This window comes from Paralichthys olivaceus, chromosome 2, assembly GCF_024713975.1.
Source record: "Paralichthys olivaceus isolate ysfri-2021 chromosome 2, ASM2471397v2, whole genome shotgun sequence".
Taxonomy (NCBI): domain Eukaryota; kingdom Metazoa; phylum Chordata; class Actinopteri; order Pleuronectiformes; family Paralichthyidae; genus Paralichthys; species Paralichthys olivaceus.
This window is the reverse complement of record NC_091094.1, coordinates 19,955,577-19,970,614: the sequence shown is the minus strand read 5'-3', so window position 1 is coordinate 19,970,614 and position 15,038 is coordinate 19,955,577. Positions and strand designations below refer to the sequence as shown.

At 44.1% G+C, this 15,038-nt stretch overlaps 2 protein-coding genes across 9 annotated transcripts in view; one reads left to right on the top strand and one right to left on the bottom strand.

Annotated features, from left to right (window-relative positions):
- cast (calpastatin) overlaps positions 1-15,038 on the bottom strand; it is a 208,286-nt gene that overhangs the window by 150,763 nt on the left and 42,485 nt on the right. The window lies entirely within an intron of this gene.
- ubap2a (ubiquitin associated protein 2a) lies at positions 147-14,988 on the top strand. 5 transcript variants are annotated; one of them, XM_020086815.2, is made up of 27 exons: positions 147-283; positions 2,111-2,248; positions 2,598-2,675; positions 3,032-3,142; positions 5,159-5,321; positions 5,440-5,520; positions 5,603-5,660; positions 6,071-6,168; positions 6,346-6,404; positions 6,508-6,578; positions 7,821-7,980; positions 8,088-8,358; positions 8,463-8,767; positions 8,985-9,211; positions 9,502-9,787; positions 10,013-10,052; positions 10,135-10,303; positions 10,687-10,738; positions 11,405-11,726; positions 11,904-11,995; positions 12,246-12,296; positions 12,406-12,499; positions 12,586-12,996; positions 13,130-13,234; positions 13,334-13,401; positions 13,510-13,701; positions 14,213-14,988. In XM_020086815.2, exons 2-27 carry the CDS (start codon positions 2,153-2,155, stop codon positions 14,306-14,308), a joined length of 3,756 nt encoding a protein of 1,251 aa, XP_019942374.2. In that variant the 5' UTR covers positions 147-283; positions 2,111-2,152; the 3' UTR covers positions 14,309-14,988. The 5 variants fall into 5 exon arrangements, with proteins under 5 accessions (XP_019942374.2, XP_019942375.2, XP_069366657.1 ...); XM_020086816.2 differs by having other exon boundaries at positions 282-808; XM_069510556.1 differs by lacking the exon at positions 147-283 and adding an exon at positions 447-808 and having other exon boundaries at positions 5,440-5,511.

The following is a 15,038-nucleotide window of genomic DNA, read 5'->3' as shown; positions in this document are numbered from 1 at the left end:
TCATGTGATGAATCAGAAATTGTACATGGATGTTGACCCCTCTATGGCCCCTGATCTAGAAAAAAACCTGGAATCCGCCACTGGCTCTGTCTGCAGTTTGAATGAATGAAGATGCATTTTCAAAGAACACAACAGAAAAACCAACATTTCTAAATAAAAGTGTAAAAGGTGCGTGTTGACTGTGGAGAAGTTGTGATCCGAGGAGCGGAGCCGAGCATCCACCGCGGCAGAGCACGTCACGTGACCACCTTGTCTGCTGCTGGCGATTGAAGCGTGATAGCAGGTAATAAAAACACCATTCCTACCACGTTTATAAACTTTACGTTCTCCGTCTCGTTGCATTTAAACCACGCACTCGAGTGTGTTGTGGCTGAAATGGCCGGACGCCGACTTATCCGCGGAGCTTCCTCGCTGTTGTGAGGGATGTCTTTCGCAATTTTTCTGTTGTCTTGTTTCCCGGCGAGTAATGTCGGGACGGGGATTGTGCTCCGCTGCGAGGCCTTTTTCTCCCCTCACATTTGACACGGCTCTGTTGTTTAGCCTGTTAGCATGTGTTGATGTCGCGGACCAGCCCGGTGTCCCTGCTCTCCGTTAGATAACCGTACCCGTCTATTAATACCCCCGTGGGGCTAGAAAGCGAGCCAGGTCCTCGGCTAACAGCTCGGAGCAGATTTAGATAGCATCGTTGGCTAGCTCCAGCCGTACCGCATCGTTTATTCACGGCAGCAGCGTTAGCATGTCGATGGCGAACGTCGGTTCATGCTAGCGAGGACAAAGGGGGACCCCCGGTACCAGCCACACTCAGTCGGTCAGTGTTGTCGCGTGAGACACAGCGGGAAAGCGGGTTGTTTTTGTGAGGCAGACATGTTCCGTTAACTGTGAGAGAATTAGCCCCAAAGGCAGGTTAAAAAAACAAGCAGGCTAGCCTTACAGCTACATGCTCACGTTAGCATCGATTCAAAACAACTCTCCATTGGCTTTAGCACTAAATTATAATAGCTGTCAGCTAGCTAGCTAACATCAGATTGATGTAAGTTTATGTTAAAGCGTAGCAACATATAATTGGGCGGAAATGGACTCTGTGTTTTTTTGTGTGTGTCCTGATAAATGATGAACAATAGAGAGGTTCACACTTACTGATGGATTGTTTTGTTATTGTTTGTGTCGAACACGGACACACACTTGCACTGATTTGTCAACATTTGGTTCATGAGCCGTGAACCGCAGCTGCTGCAGGTGAGTTCACGCTCGTGGAAATTAAACGGATTCGAAGATTTTCCTCTGAAATTACATTTAAAGCCACTTGATCCTTCTGCATTAGTTAGCTTTGTTCCGCCCAGCAGCCAATGGGAGCAGAGTGTTTGGCAGCGTCACTCAGACACTGTAAACTGGATTGCTATTGTTCGCTGATATCAAACAAATGGGTCAGTGGGGATATCTATAGTTAATATTTTACTAAAGGACACCACAGTTAGTCTTTGCAGCACAAATTCAGCCACAGGGTATATTGTGTTACTGTGTTGAGCAGCCACTTATTCCATGTATTTGCAGGTGGATAAAGCCACATGTGTGTTTGTCATTTTAATGTTCAGTATTTGCTTCTGACAATTATAAGTTTGTGCTTACCCTGGATCGCACACAACTGGCAGTGAGGTACAAATTGTTCTGGGCTTAGTGTCAAATACAGAGAAGTTATTCAGCATTTCACTGCAGTAGCTTAGTGTTTAAGGTGTGTGTGTATGTGTGTAAGTATAATCTCTGTTGCCCTGAACTATCAAGCGACACAAGGGGACTTGGGGTCAGGGTGTGTAGTGTTTGTTCTGCTCCACACACACACTGTGGTCTGTGGTATTTGTAAGAGGACACTGGGTCGCTCTCCTTCCTTGACCTAGATTTTCAGCAAAGCTGTTGCATCACCAGGCCACCTGTGTGTCTCTCAGCTTCAATAAGGGGAGTATTCATTAATGTGCAATAAGGCTTAGCTATGCTCACACTCCCACAAGAGAAAGTATTGAGTCTGTGGTGTAAACATTGTAAAGGAACTATGTGTCTGACATAATCTGTGGATATATTTCAGTAATCCTTCCATGTTCCTTGCCTTCTTTTACAGATTTTTCTATTTTGTACATACAGAGTTTTGTATATACTGTATATGATGAGCTTGCTGGGCGGCGACAAGGCCCGGGGCCCTCGGGAAAAGGTGCTGCCCTCTGCCACTCACACATCTCAACCACAGAAACAGATACAGGTGAGACACAACAATAACATGATAATGGGGGAAAAAAACATTGTGAGAATAAAATGAGATGCAAACCAGTGGGCACAACTACTCGTGCCAACTAAACCACAGTGCAGTGCAAACATTATAAATAGGTCAATATCAAAAAAGGCTTTCTTTTTTGTTTGCTAGTGCCACACACTTATAATGGCATCAATAGGAGGCACTTGCTCAGTAACAATTTCTTTGTTGTCAGTGATCCTAGACCATGAAAAGCAAGCTAAACAATTGAATTCATCCTCTATACACTCTCTTCTCTTCTATGTTTCTCTTGTTAACCAAAAGCTTACCCTTTGTTCTCATTGTCTTTGTGTTGCAGGCTACTGCAGAACAGATCCGGCTTGCTCAGATGATTTACGACAAGAATGATGCTGACTTTGAGGACAAAGTTAACCAGGTCAGACATTTTCACATGTCACATTAGGAAAAACATAGGTGTAACTAATGAAATGACTTACTGGGAAAGTAACAGAAACACCACTAATGTTACCTGGAAGACCTGTGTCTATCCTACTGTGACAAGTCAAAGGGTCTTCTGTGGAAAAAAGGCCTATACAAGGCTTATTGTCTGATTAGTAAGCAGCGTCAGGCTGTGCTGACACATTCTTCCATAATTGTGGTTCTCTATGTTAACACATATATATAAAATAATAACACTAATCATGATATTGATTTGAAGTCATATCGCCCAGTCCTACTTTTAATGATAAACTTGACAATTCTAATGTGATGCATGTGTATTGCTTTCTACAGCTGATGGAGGTGACTGGGAAGAACCAGGACGAGTGCATGATAGCGCTCCATGACTGCAATGAGGATGTTAGCAAAGCCATCAACTTCCTCCTGGAGAGTACCTCTGACATGGTAAATTACATCTTCTCAATTAATTGAAAAGAGAGAAAAAAAAGTCCCCCATACCAGTCTATTGTTTAATTTCCACTATATTAACAGGAGACAACAAACAGAAACTGTCCAAAAAGAAATCTATGACGTATAGGGTAATAACTTATTTTTACTACAAAAAACTTCCAGAAGAAACAGTCTTTACAGCTTTATTTTTATTCATAGCAGAAATTTCACATGTCATAATAGGAAAAGCACAAGTTCTACTGATACAATAGTGATGGCTTGAGAAATACCAGGACCTTGAAACTGAAGCAATTTTTGTTATTTACACACATGCTTTTCTTATTGTGATATGTCAAAGTATCTGCTGTGAAAAAAGGCCAACAGTGTATTGAGCATATGTTAAAATACAATTTGCTAGAATAAACAAAGAATAAATTGCATCCCCTGAGGAAGCTATAACCCTAAAACATGATGGGTCTAATGTTCTTAGAACAAAAACAAACACGTAATTCGTTCCAGTGAACCCTTAAATTCATTATGGTCACAGATTATGGTCATCATAGAGGTGGCTCCCAGATGGTGCAACTGGAGAAGAGCAGCTGCAGCATCTGACTCAGAAAACTGCGGCTATTCCGCACACTTACATGGAGACGTTCTGCTCCGCTGGCAAACGTCACACACAATTTTTAATCATCATTGATTATTTTTAAGTCCAGCATGCCTCACATTAAGTTACTGCTGTATGGCTCTGCATAAAGTTGAAAGAGGCTTTTCTTATTAGTGGAATCTATGTTCTGGTAGAGCGCTCAAAGTCCAATACACAATCCCTATAGTACAACTAATAAATTGCATATAAAACAAAATACATGTCATTGTGCAGCCTTTGAAAAATCTGTATTGATTAAAATAGAATAATCTCTAAAAGTTGCTCAGAAACTGCCCAAGAGCAAAATTACAGAAATATTAAACATCTGTGTTTGTCTGTTTTCCTAGGTAACCAAAAATAAAGGATTCTGTCTCGTAAAAAGTCAAAACCAAAGTTGTGTTAGATTTAATTTTGTTCTGTGTATGTGGTTGTAAATAACAAACATGGCACTCAAATTGAATTCAGTAAAATCAGTCAATTACTTTTTGGCACTTTGCTCTTTCTAACATCAGATGCACTTCTTTTCTCCCTCCATTGCTCAGAGTGTAAAGTCAAACAAGCTCCCAAAAAATCTGCCAAACACAGGAGTGTTCTACCTGTGTGCTTCGTGTCTGAGTGTCCCAGCATTTGTGTAGAATACCAGATGGCAAGGAGAGGCTGTAGGGTGTGACTGGCAACCAGGAAGCATAACACATTGTTGGTTCAGTTTTATGGAAATCTAAAAATAGCAAGAAGCTGGTTTTCCCTTTTACATGGAAGACACTATTGTTTTGGCACACACTTCAAACCTCTGATAACATCTGCTTCTTCTGTTCTCTTTAAGATCTTAACTGTTATAAACAAAACAAATGGTCATGGCTGGCTGTAAGAGTAGCTGTAATATCAGAGAAGAGTTGCCTTTTAAATAATTAACACACTATGTTCTGAATCTAAGTCAATTCATTTTGATTGTCTGTCAATAAGATGTGTAATATTGTTATTTTCTGTCTTTGCACGACACAGCTGTATGGTGCGCACTTACATAACAAGTTGGTCAAAAATGTAGCTGCTATCACAGCTTTTCTAATCCCAGTTATGTTCGAATGTGTTTATCAACCAATAGCAGAGCGCCTGAGGCTACTCCCGCATGCTACAACTGTGATATGTCACGGAAATGAAGGCAACTTAATGTTTTTCAACATTAAAAACCTCTCTGTCAGCTTTGCTCTCTAAAGCACATTGTCAGCATGACATCCTGTTTTGCTGCTGGCTAGAGATTTATAAGAAAATGCAATCAAAAACATTATTCTATTATGCTAGGGAACTGTGTTATGTTGTTGCATGTACTTGTTTTAACTCCCTGAATAGATTTTTCCTCTCTGATGTCATTCTTGTTCTTTGTTTAGACCTCATGGGAGACGGTGGGGAAGAAGAAGCCGCTCGTGAAGGAGGGTCCATCAGAAAGCAAGGAGAACAAGGAGAACAGGGAGAAGAGAGGAGAGAGGGAGGCGAGTAAAGGCCGCGCGGCTGCTAACCGCAGGGGCAAGGGGGCCAGTCGCAGCCGCCAGGGTACGGACGAGTTTAAACTTAATATGAATTCACATCTACTGTAGAATCCTCAGCCTCTCAATATCACATTTGATTATATCATATTGTTAATAATGTATATTTCAATTTCACTCCACAGCGCGTCCAGAAGAGAATGGCGTGGAGGTGACACCAGTGGACAGAAGTTCAGATCGAGGTCGGAGAGTCAAAGGTGGCCGTGGTGAGCAGCTGCTCAGCAAAACACCATCACTGTGTCAAACGTTTGAGTACTTGTTGCTAATTTATGTGTGGATCTTATGCAGGATCTGGAGGCAGAGGTAGAGCACCAGCAGGGAACCGGTTCTCAGCCCAGGGCATGGGGTATGGCAACAAGAACACACGCACAGTCACAGGGCTCACAGTTAACTGAAGGTTCTTGCGTACCGTGGGCCCAGCCTACATCCATGACATGGTTAAACCTTACACCCCAGCCCATCCAACGAGCTCCCCATTGAAATCAGGACAGCAGAAAGTCTACACATCTTCTTCTGCAGAATATAGACACATCTCTTGCGACTACACCTTGGTTATGAAGATGGTGCAATAACCATCGTCAACGCTGGTGTTTATTCCAAAAAAAAGTAAAAAGAAAAACTGTGTTTGTTTTCTGGATGAAAGTTGCATTATCTTACAACTGTTTCCACACTGTTACCTTTATCAAATAAAATAATGTTCTCATTTTGATTTCACCCACTCTCCATTGTAACTAATGATTATTGACTCTTCACCAGGACTTTCAATCCTGCCGACTATACCTCAGAGGCTGGTACAAGGACCACACAGAGTGAGGTGTGGGACACAGTGGCTAACAACAGTACAGATGGGACAGGTGAGCTCCAGTACACGTGTTGATCTTGACTTATAGTAGCACTTCATTTGCCTTGTGCACTCGGCCGCTCTACATGTGATATTTTATGCAAACGAACATAAGCTCCAGGTATCCTGCATCTTGTTAAACTAAATGCCCCACCCTATTTCAATTTGTGACTGGTTGGTTGTTTTCTAGTTGCCTGGAGGACCACCATGGATGACTGGACACCTGAGGAGTGGAGTGAGGATGTCAGTGTGAGTTGACACAAAGGCCATCACTCTACAGGAGATGTTTTTCAATCGCAACAGAATGTTTTAGTTTCACAGTTCTGTCTCTTGTGCCTCTGTATTCCTGCAGCTCTCTGAGACCAAAGTGTTCACCTCCTCATGTGCAACTGCTGCTGAGAACCACATCACACCTGGGCAAAGGTATTTAACTGCCTTGTTAATAATATACACCCCCCGGTTCTCTTGTTGGAGTCTAACTTATTTACACAGCAGTTTCCAACTGTTCCATCCATTCATAAAGTTGGTCTGTGTAAAAAAATAATCATGGATGTCATCTTTTTGTTACTGTGAAGTATGTATGAGAAATAATGTCCATAAACAGGTTCTGCTTGTGAAGAGTCCATGTGGAGAACAAAAGAGGTGGAACACATTGACCGAAATACATTATTTGTCTGCATTCATATGCAGATAGCTGTTGATAGAGATTAATCAAAATGTCATCTGGACCTAAAACACCTTAAATCACAAGTATCACTGTTTGTGTTTTATGTGGAGAAATGTTCGACTGGCGGACTCGTCAGACTGTAAACGACAAATGGAAGACAGAGGCTACATCCACACTTGAAAAGGCAACAACCCTGCTACAGATATGCCTGGCGTTCACGCCACTCTGGAGAATTAGAATGGCAAAAATGAAGATGTTGGGAAATGCTGTTGGCCTCACTTTAGTTTGAAAACTCTGGGGCTGTGTTTTACTCTGCATGGGCAGAAATGGAGATGTTTGGAAACATTGATGTGTACACTCACAACCGCTTGTTGATTGGGTTATTTTTGGTCATTTGGACGTAGCCTTCGGTGATTCATCACCTTATCACATGACCCCCTTCTAGGAGAAAACACCCTGCATCAGCTTTTGCTAACCAGTGTAGAACGCAACAAGTGTTACCGTCTTTGCTAACAACAGCTGTTGTGCAGTTAAATGCATCATATTACAATGATAAAACTGTTTACATGTGTAGGAGACAAGCTATTATTTGAGCAATCTGCGATAACCTCTGTGTTCAGCGGGACATGCCTGCCTTCCTGTTTACATGCATGTCCAGTGTATGTGAGTGTTCACTTGATATGCGCTTTCTGGTGTGTTAGTATGAACAGGGATTAAAACAGATTAAGAGATCGTTTTAGTTTGAAAACACTTTTTTCAAATGAAGACGTAACAGCATTGATGTAGCCAGAGTCTTGGCCCAGATATCTGCTCTCTACACCACAATCCCCAAAATGTTGGCTATTGCTCCCAGAGGCTAATTTGTCGTCAGCCAATGGGCTCCAAGATTATATTGGAAATGGAAAATTGATGCCATACAGATGCTATACTTTTCATTGGCAACTTTTTGATGTCTGCCCCAGAAGCATTTTCTAACAGTTCAACCGTCCCTTTGTTAGTCTGGACCTCGCCTCTCTGCTGCAGAAGCCTGTTGGTGGAGGAAGAGAACCACCATCTTCATCTTCTCAGAGTCTGGTCTTCACCAACTCCCATCACCACCACCAGCCACCCCCGAGCCGCAGCGCCACCGGCAGCACAAGCTACGCACATGCTGCTCTGGTAAGAAAAGTTGTATCTGACAGCCTGCTTGTCATACAAACTCCTCATTTGTTAATAGAATACAGACAACCTTCGATAATTACACACTCTCCTCTTGCCTGTGGCAGTCGTCAGTTCTGGGAGCTGGTTTTGGGGAGTTGGGTCAGGCCAAGAGGACTCAACCCAACGCTGGAGCTCAGATACTGGAACAGCTGAAGGGCCCGGGCTTGGGTCCACTACCCTCATCACAGGCCGTGCCTCCTGCCAGCACCCAAGGAAGGAACACCTCCATCGGCCGACTGCCAGGCCTGGGAGCACCTGTACCTCCACCCTCATCCTCTAGCTGGGACATGAAGGCTTCAGAATCCAACACCACCTCGCTGTCCTCACAGTTCAGCCGTAAGAGTTCAATTGGTGCACATGTGCAAGCATTTAAATCTAATTTTATTATGTGTTGTTTCTATATTTACCTATTTTAAATGGTTGTGTGTCTGTGTCTGCAGGTGAGTTTGGCTTGCAGCCGGAGCCCTCTCTTGTGCTGAGTCAGCTGGTTCAGAGGCACAACGGCCCCTCGTTGCCTCTGGCACGTCAGTCAAGTCCGCCCACACAACAGCAAACGCTCCCTGCTTCAGCCTCACCTGCTCCCCAGCACACCAGCATGCCAGCACAGGCAGGGACAGTGATGACTGTTTCTGGTATTAAACCTCCTGCGCCCAATGTGGGGCTGGACCCTCAGGGTGGCAGTACTCCACAGCAGCAACGGGCACAGCTCAAAGGCCAGAAACGAAGGATACCTCCCACATCGAAGGTAGGAAAGGATGGTGGTGGGCAGGAAGTGGCAGCTCCAGTTTTAACCACAGGAGTTATAATTTATAAGTCTCTAATTTAGAGCTAAGTTCCGACATATCGATTGCAAAATGGAAAATATCTTTTTTCATATGACTTAGCACCAGTACTTGTATGAACTTGAGAAAGTGAATGTCATGGTTCTGAAAAACCCAACTGTGCTCTGTCACTCCTTGCAGATCCCCTCCACAGCGGTAGAGATGCCAGGCTCAGCTGACGTACCTGGTCTAAACCTCCAGTTTGGAGCTCTAGACTTTGGCTCAGAGTCGGCATTGCCGGAGTTTGGCGTCGTGGACAATTGTGTGGGAGCAGTGTCCAGGGAGTCGACTCCGGCCCCCGCTCCAGCACCACCTGCACCGGGACCAGGGACACAGAGCCAAACAAGCCTGTACTCCAAACCGCTCAGGTACCACTGTCACTGCTGATGAACTAGTTACATTTCTATAGTGTAATATACATACACTTGGCATTTGAACAGTTTAATTATAAAACACGACAGATTGCATATAAAAGATGCATATAATCAAAAAGCCTCAATAAAGCTGTTTCATAAACAAAGAATACGAGATTGACGTTAGTTGAACATAAAATCCTGCTTTTTTCACATGATCATTTCACAAATTTCCTGATAAACTAATTCTTTTCTTGACTCATCTGATTTATCTGGTTCATCTCTCATCTTCTATTATCCTGCAGTGAGTCCCTGGGCAGCCCACTCTCCGTTACCCTGCCTCCGCCCCTCTCCTCATCAGAGCCAGTATATCACTCCTCATCGGTGGCGCTGTCCAGCCTCACCACCTCCTCATTAGGGACTGCCAGCTCCACCAATCCACCCTCGTCCTCTTCCACACTCTCCACCACCTCCACCTCCATACCCTCCTCGTCCCCCTTCTCCACAGTGGGAGGAAACTACGATGGGACCATGCCCCCTCACACACGACTAGCTTTTTCACAGAACAAAGAGGCCTCAGGGCCAGTCATGGTGAGTGCAACCACTGAGTGTAAATACCTGCCTGTTGGCGTTGCATTGGAAAGTCAGACTGAAATGAAATAAAGACAGTTATCAGCATAAATGGATTGACATGAATTCAGTTTGATTTTCAGCCCTGAGCTAAGTTTTATTCATTCTGTTTGTTGATAGAAATGGTAGAGTTTGATCTGTTATCAGCATATGCAAACACCATTTGCTGTTCTTTCTTATCCCCAGAACGGTCTAAATGGTGTAAGGACCTCTGCTGCTCTCGACAGTAAGTTGCCTCTGACTGATTTATTATGTGTTCTAAGGCTATACTACTTTGACTCAATTACATTGGACATTCCTCTCCCTAGCATCATCAGCGTCCTCCACACCAAAGCCAGAGTCGCCATCTCTGAACATCAACAGCGGCCCAGCACCCTCCTCCCACTTAACCTCCTCCCTCCCTGCACACAGCTCCGCCACTCTTTCCAACCTGGCACAAGACCTTCCCTCTGCCAGCCAGCTCAACTCACTCAATAGGTGACACACCACACACACACACACACTACTCAGTCTTTAGTCATACTCTTTAAAGAGTAAGTCCACAAACATCCACAAGGCAAATCTTAACTTTGTGTTTCCTTCTCTCTGCTGTTGTCTCACAGTGAGTTGAACAGTTTGGTCAAAAGATAAAGTTGGGTGTACCAGCATTTTGACTATTTTTACACACACTGAACTCTCAAGAGAGTGCACCCTAGTCAGTGCCTGTTACTGTGGGTAAGATTTCTTGAGTGTTTCTGCCAATGGGCAAAGTAAAATTTGTTCTCCTGCGTAATGATTGAGGGAGTTTTGTTTTTTATCAAATTGAAATACTACAAAGTTATTGTGCACTTGCTGATTATCGCTGTCTCCTCTGCCTGTAGCCATGTCAGCAGTCTTTCCTCAGCTTCAGCTCTGGGCTCCAGCTCTGTCACTGTAAGTACCTCATGGCTAAGACCTTCTGTGTGGTAGCTCTGTAATCACATTTAAAGGTTCAGTGTGTAGAATTTAGTGATATCTAGTGGTGACGTTTCATGTTGCAGCAGAATATCCCTCATTTCACCCTCCCCTTCCCAACATGAAAGAGAACCTGTGGTGAACTTCAGTTGTCATGAAAGCTCTAAAGGTTTTAGTTTGTCTAGTTTGGACGACAGTAAAAACATGACGGCCTCCACAGAGAGGACCCGCCCCCGATGTAAATATAAAGTATTTAAATATAAAAGGCCCATTTTCGGATAAAGAAAACAACAATTCATACAATTTAAATCAGCATCACAGCCAAGGAATCACTAATTTTTCAGAGTCTTCAACAAGCATTGTTTATTCATTGCTGTTTAAGCCAACAGCTAGTTGTGTGATCACCATGGAGCAATTCAGAAGTGTTTATTTTTTGAGGGAATGAGAACTAGATGAAATGCAAATATACAATTTGAATGAGGAGACCTTTTCAGAATGGTACAGCCAAATTAAATAACTATCAATACTCTGAAAATATGAAGGGGATCCCACAGTGTAAAAAAAATAGGAGATGACATACTGTACAAACACATTTCAAATGTATATAGAATGGTTTCAAATGTTTCCCTTTCTCTCTGTCCTCAGTACACCAGTGTCGACAGCAGCAGCATGAGCTCCCTGGTCCCCTCCTCTGGCCCCTACACGTCATCGCAGCCCTCAGCCTCAGCACTCCACTCGACCCACAACAGCAGCAACAGTAGCAGCATCAGCCACCTGGCCAACATGCCCCACATACCCCACATGCCCCACATGGGCAGCAACATTAGCAGCGCAGTCTGCGGTATTGCTGGCACCAGCGGACTTCACTCTGCCGCCACCAGCACAGCGCTTGGACTTGGCTCCAATGGAGCTATTGCCACGTCCAACCTCTCTGCACCAAGGACCACGCCCCTGCTCTCCTCCACTGGTACACAAACACGCACACCTCCACACCTCAGACACTAGGCACATTATGTGTGATAGTTTTTATTACCACTTGTAATGATTGAGTTATAAATACTTGCTATAAGAGGAAAGTTAAATAGACCCAGACTGGAGCTGTTTCAATACATGAAAGTGAGTTGATTTTCCAATGAATTCCCAGGTAAAGCTCCTCCTAACCTGTCCCAGGGAGTCCCTCCTCTATTGCCCAACCAATATATCATGGGCCCAGGGGGGCTGCTGCCAGCATACCCAGTAAGTAGCCCTCAGGATCTAGAACCATTGTAATGTAGCTTTTAATGTACTTGCCAGTTTCATCTATGCAGTCATTTCAGTTTAGCATTCAGTCCTTAAACTACACGTTTGATACACTAATTATCTTCAATTAAATCATCATATAAAGTTGAAGCATTTGTCAAAATAGTATTTTTGGAAAGTATATGAGGTTCCAAGAGTCTGACCCCAAGAATGGTCTTAGACACTGCCTGTCCTTTGTGTCCCACAGCAAATCTATGGCTATGAGGACCTCCACATGCTCCAGTCCAGACTGCCAATGGTGAGACCTGTTATTACATGTTTGGGAGTGAACTTGAAATCACATTTTACTTTTTGAGGTTGTCTGGCTATTGTTTGTTTCTTAAGTCGATCCTCTCTTGTACTTTCAGCCCTCTTTGCAGGATTACTATGGAATCACATTCCCCGGTCCCACAGCAACTCTCTCTGGCAGAGACGGGAGCCTAGCCAACAACCACTACTCAGGTAATACACCCTCTCCATTGACTGGCCTCATACATCCAAAGATCCAGTGTTTTCTTTTCTCACGTGGCATCTCCCCTGTTGCTCAGGTGAAGTCACAAAGTTTGGTAGGAACGACTCCACCTCCCCGGCACCTCCCACAAGCCTGGCGGCCCAACAGGCTCCCCAGGGCCAGAGCCAAGGACAGAGCCAGGGCCAGCCTCAGCCTCCTCAGGCCCAGCCTCAGCCCCAGGGCCAGCCGCAGCACCACAGCAGTCAGCAGGCCTTTCTGCCTCCGGGCTACAGCTACACAGGCCTGCCTTACTACCCCGGAGTGCCCGGTGCCGTTCCCAGTGCTGCTGCCTTCCAGTATGGCCCCACCATGTTTGTTCCTCCCGGGGGACCAGCCTCGGCCAAGCAGCACAGCATGGGCCTCGGCCTTGGAAACCCCCCGGCAAGTCCTTTCCAGCAGCAGACGCAGCAGCAGCCAAGCGGTTACGGCCAGCACACCTTCAGCTCAGGTTGGTTGAGCAAACTGGGGGAACGCATTGATTTTTAATTTATGCTGTTTAGCAAATTGATTCTGATTCAAAAAAATCCAGCAAAGAAGCTGCTGTAAGGGTTGAATTTTGATGCTGATGTTTTCCTGTGCAGGTTATGAGGAGCTGACAGCAGGGCCGGCTGGAGTGGACTACAGTAAAGGCTACAACTCCACCTCACAGGCACATGCCAAATCTGCTGCTAGTGGGCCTGGCAAAGGTCAGGAGGAAACATGGTTCACTGTTTCTAATTTCATAATTTTCTTTTATTTAAAATTTATGGATTTACAGTGTATTAATGCTGCTGCTGTTCTGCTAGGCGTCTCTGTGACATCCAGTAACTCGGGAGTGCCAGACATCAGTGGAAGTGTTTACAATAAGACCCAGGTGAGCCTCAGACACCTCAACCCTCCATCTACCTTGAAGTTTTGCTTTATTTATACCAATAAATAATCAAGTTTGGAGTTTAATGTGTCATTACTCTTCTGTGTACAGTCTTTTGATAAGCAGGGTTTCCATGCGGGCACCCCTCCTCCCTTCAGCTTGCCATCAGCGCTGGGGGGACCAGGCCCTCTGAACCCTGGAGCAGCTCCTGGAGGCTATGCACCAGCCCCATTCCTCCACATCCTGCCTCACCAGCAACCACACTCCCAGCTGCTGCACCATCACCTAGCTCAGGATGGACAGGTAACACCAGAGCTGCTTTCGGACACTTTCCTGAAATTTTCTGTGAGCTAAACATGATCAGAGGTATTTGTTCTAGACCAATTAATGGAACTGCTTCTAGTAAAATGTCCAAGTGAGCCCATGCGAGAAAACAGTAGAATTCGCAGTGAGCGAGAAGGTGAGTTGATGATGTTTCTAATGTGATGGATGTAAAATTCTCAGGATTAAAAAGTGGTGTCATACATGAAGAAGACGCTGACAAAGATGTCAACTTGGAAGGACAATGAGAAGGTTTTTGGTGATAAGGGCAGTGTTGATGTGTTGTAAACAAAAACATTTGAACGTCTGACCGAACAGTCTCCTGCTGGGATCTTCAAATGTGAAAGTCCAGAAAAATGTCCGGACCCAACTTTTGGGAGCTCACGTCTGTAACTGGCTTTGTATTTTTCAGCAGCTTCACAGGTTTCACAGCTGATTTGTGTCTCAGATGTTTACTTCGTGTGTGTGTGTCTGTCTCTCTCTCTGTGTTCAGGGTGGTCCCAGCCAGCGTGGCCAGTCCAGCAGCCTGCAGCAGAAGAGCCAAGTCAACAAGTCAAGCTATGGCACCTCCCCCTACTGGGCTAACTGAGGTGGCGAGAACCTACGATGTGTGTTTGTGTGTACGTGCATGGACGAACAGACACACACCGGCGTATCTGACTGACAAGATCATAGAGGGACAAACCATTTTACAACACAAGCTAAAACACACACACACTACCACCCCCTCCCCTTTGCTCTGTATATCCCCTTTTCAAATTTATGGCTGTTGTATGTAAAATATATTTATGTATGTATTTATACAGTATATATGTATTGGTAGGACATAAAATGTGGTTTTCTGAATTTTGTTTTTATTTTGAAGGACATTTTCAAAAAAATGTGGAAAAGAAAAGAATGCTAATTCACGGAGATGAAGTTGGTGAATATACTTGAACACAAGCATCTTGTGATGTGGATTTCTTTTGTATGCATACATGAACTGAGAATGATGTACATAGATTTTACGCATCGTTTTCATGGCAAAGGCCTTTTTTTATTTTAGAAGAAATACGTTTTTGTAAGTTTTGGTCTCCCGCATCTGTGAATCCTTATATTGAGGGTGACTTAAGTTGATAGCTTGACATTTCTTTTTGCCCCATTTCCTTCCATCTGTCTCATTTCTCAAACTTTTAGTAGTTGGCTGGTTTGACCAGCCAGGCCTTGGATTTGATGTCATTTTAACATTGGTTTAATCCTCGTTGTCCAAATTAAAAGTTCTGAACAGTTTGTTTGAGTCTGGCATTAATATTTACACAACATTTCTATATTTAGACCCA

Bases quoted from the DNA above. Each gene is read 5' to 3' on its own strand.
- ubap2a (XM_020086812.2), top strand. From the start codon at position 1,210: ATGAGCCGTGAACCGCAGCTGCTGCAG. The intron at 8,359-8,462 runs GTAAGAGTTCAA...CTGTGTCTGCAG, and splicing joins GCTGTCCTCACAGTTCAGCC to GTGAGTTTGGCTTGCAGCCG. The intron at 12,297-12,405 runs GTGAGACCTGTT...TTGTACTTTCAG, and splicing joins TCCAGTCCAGACTGCCAATG to CCCTCTTTGCAGGATTACTA.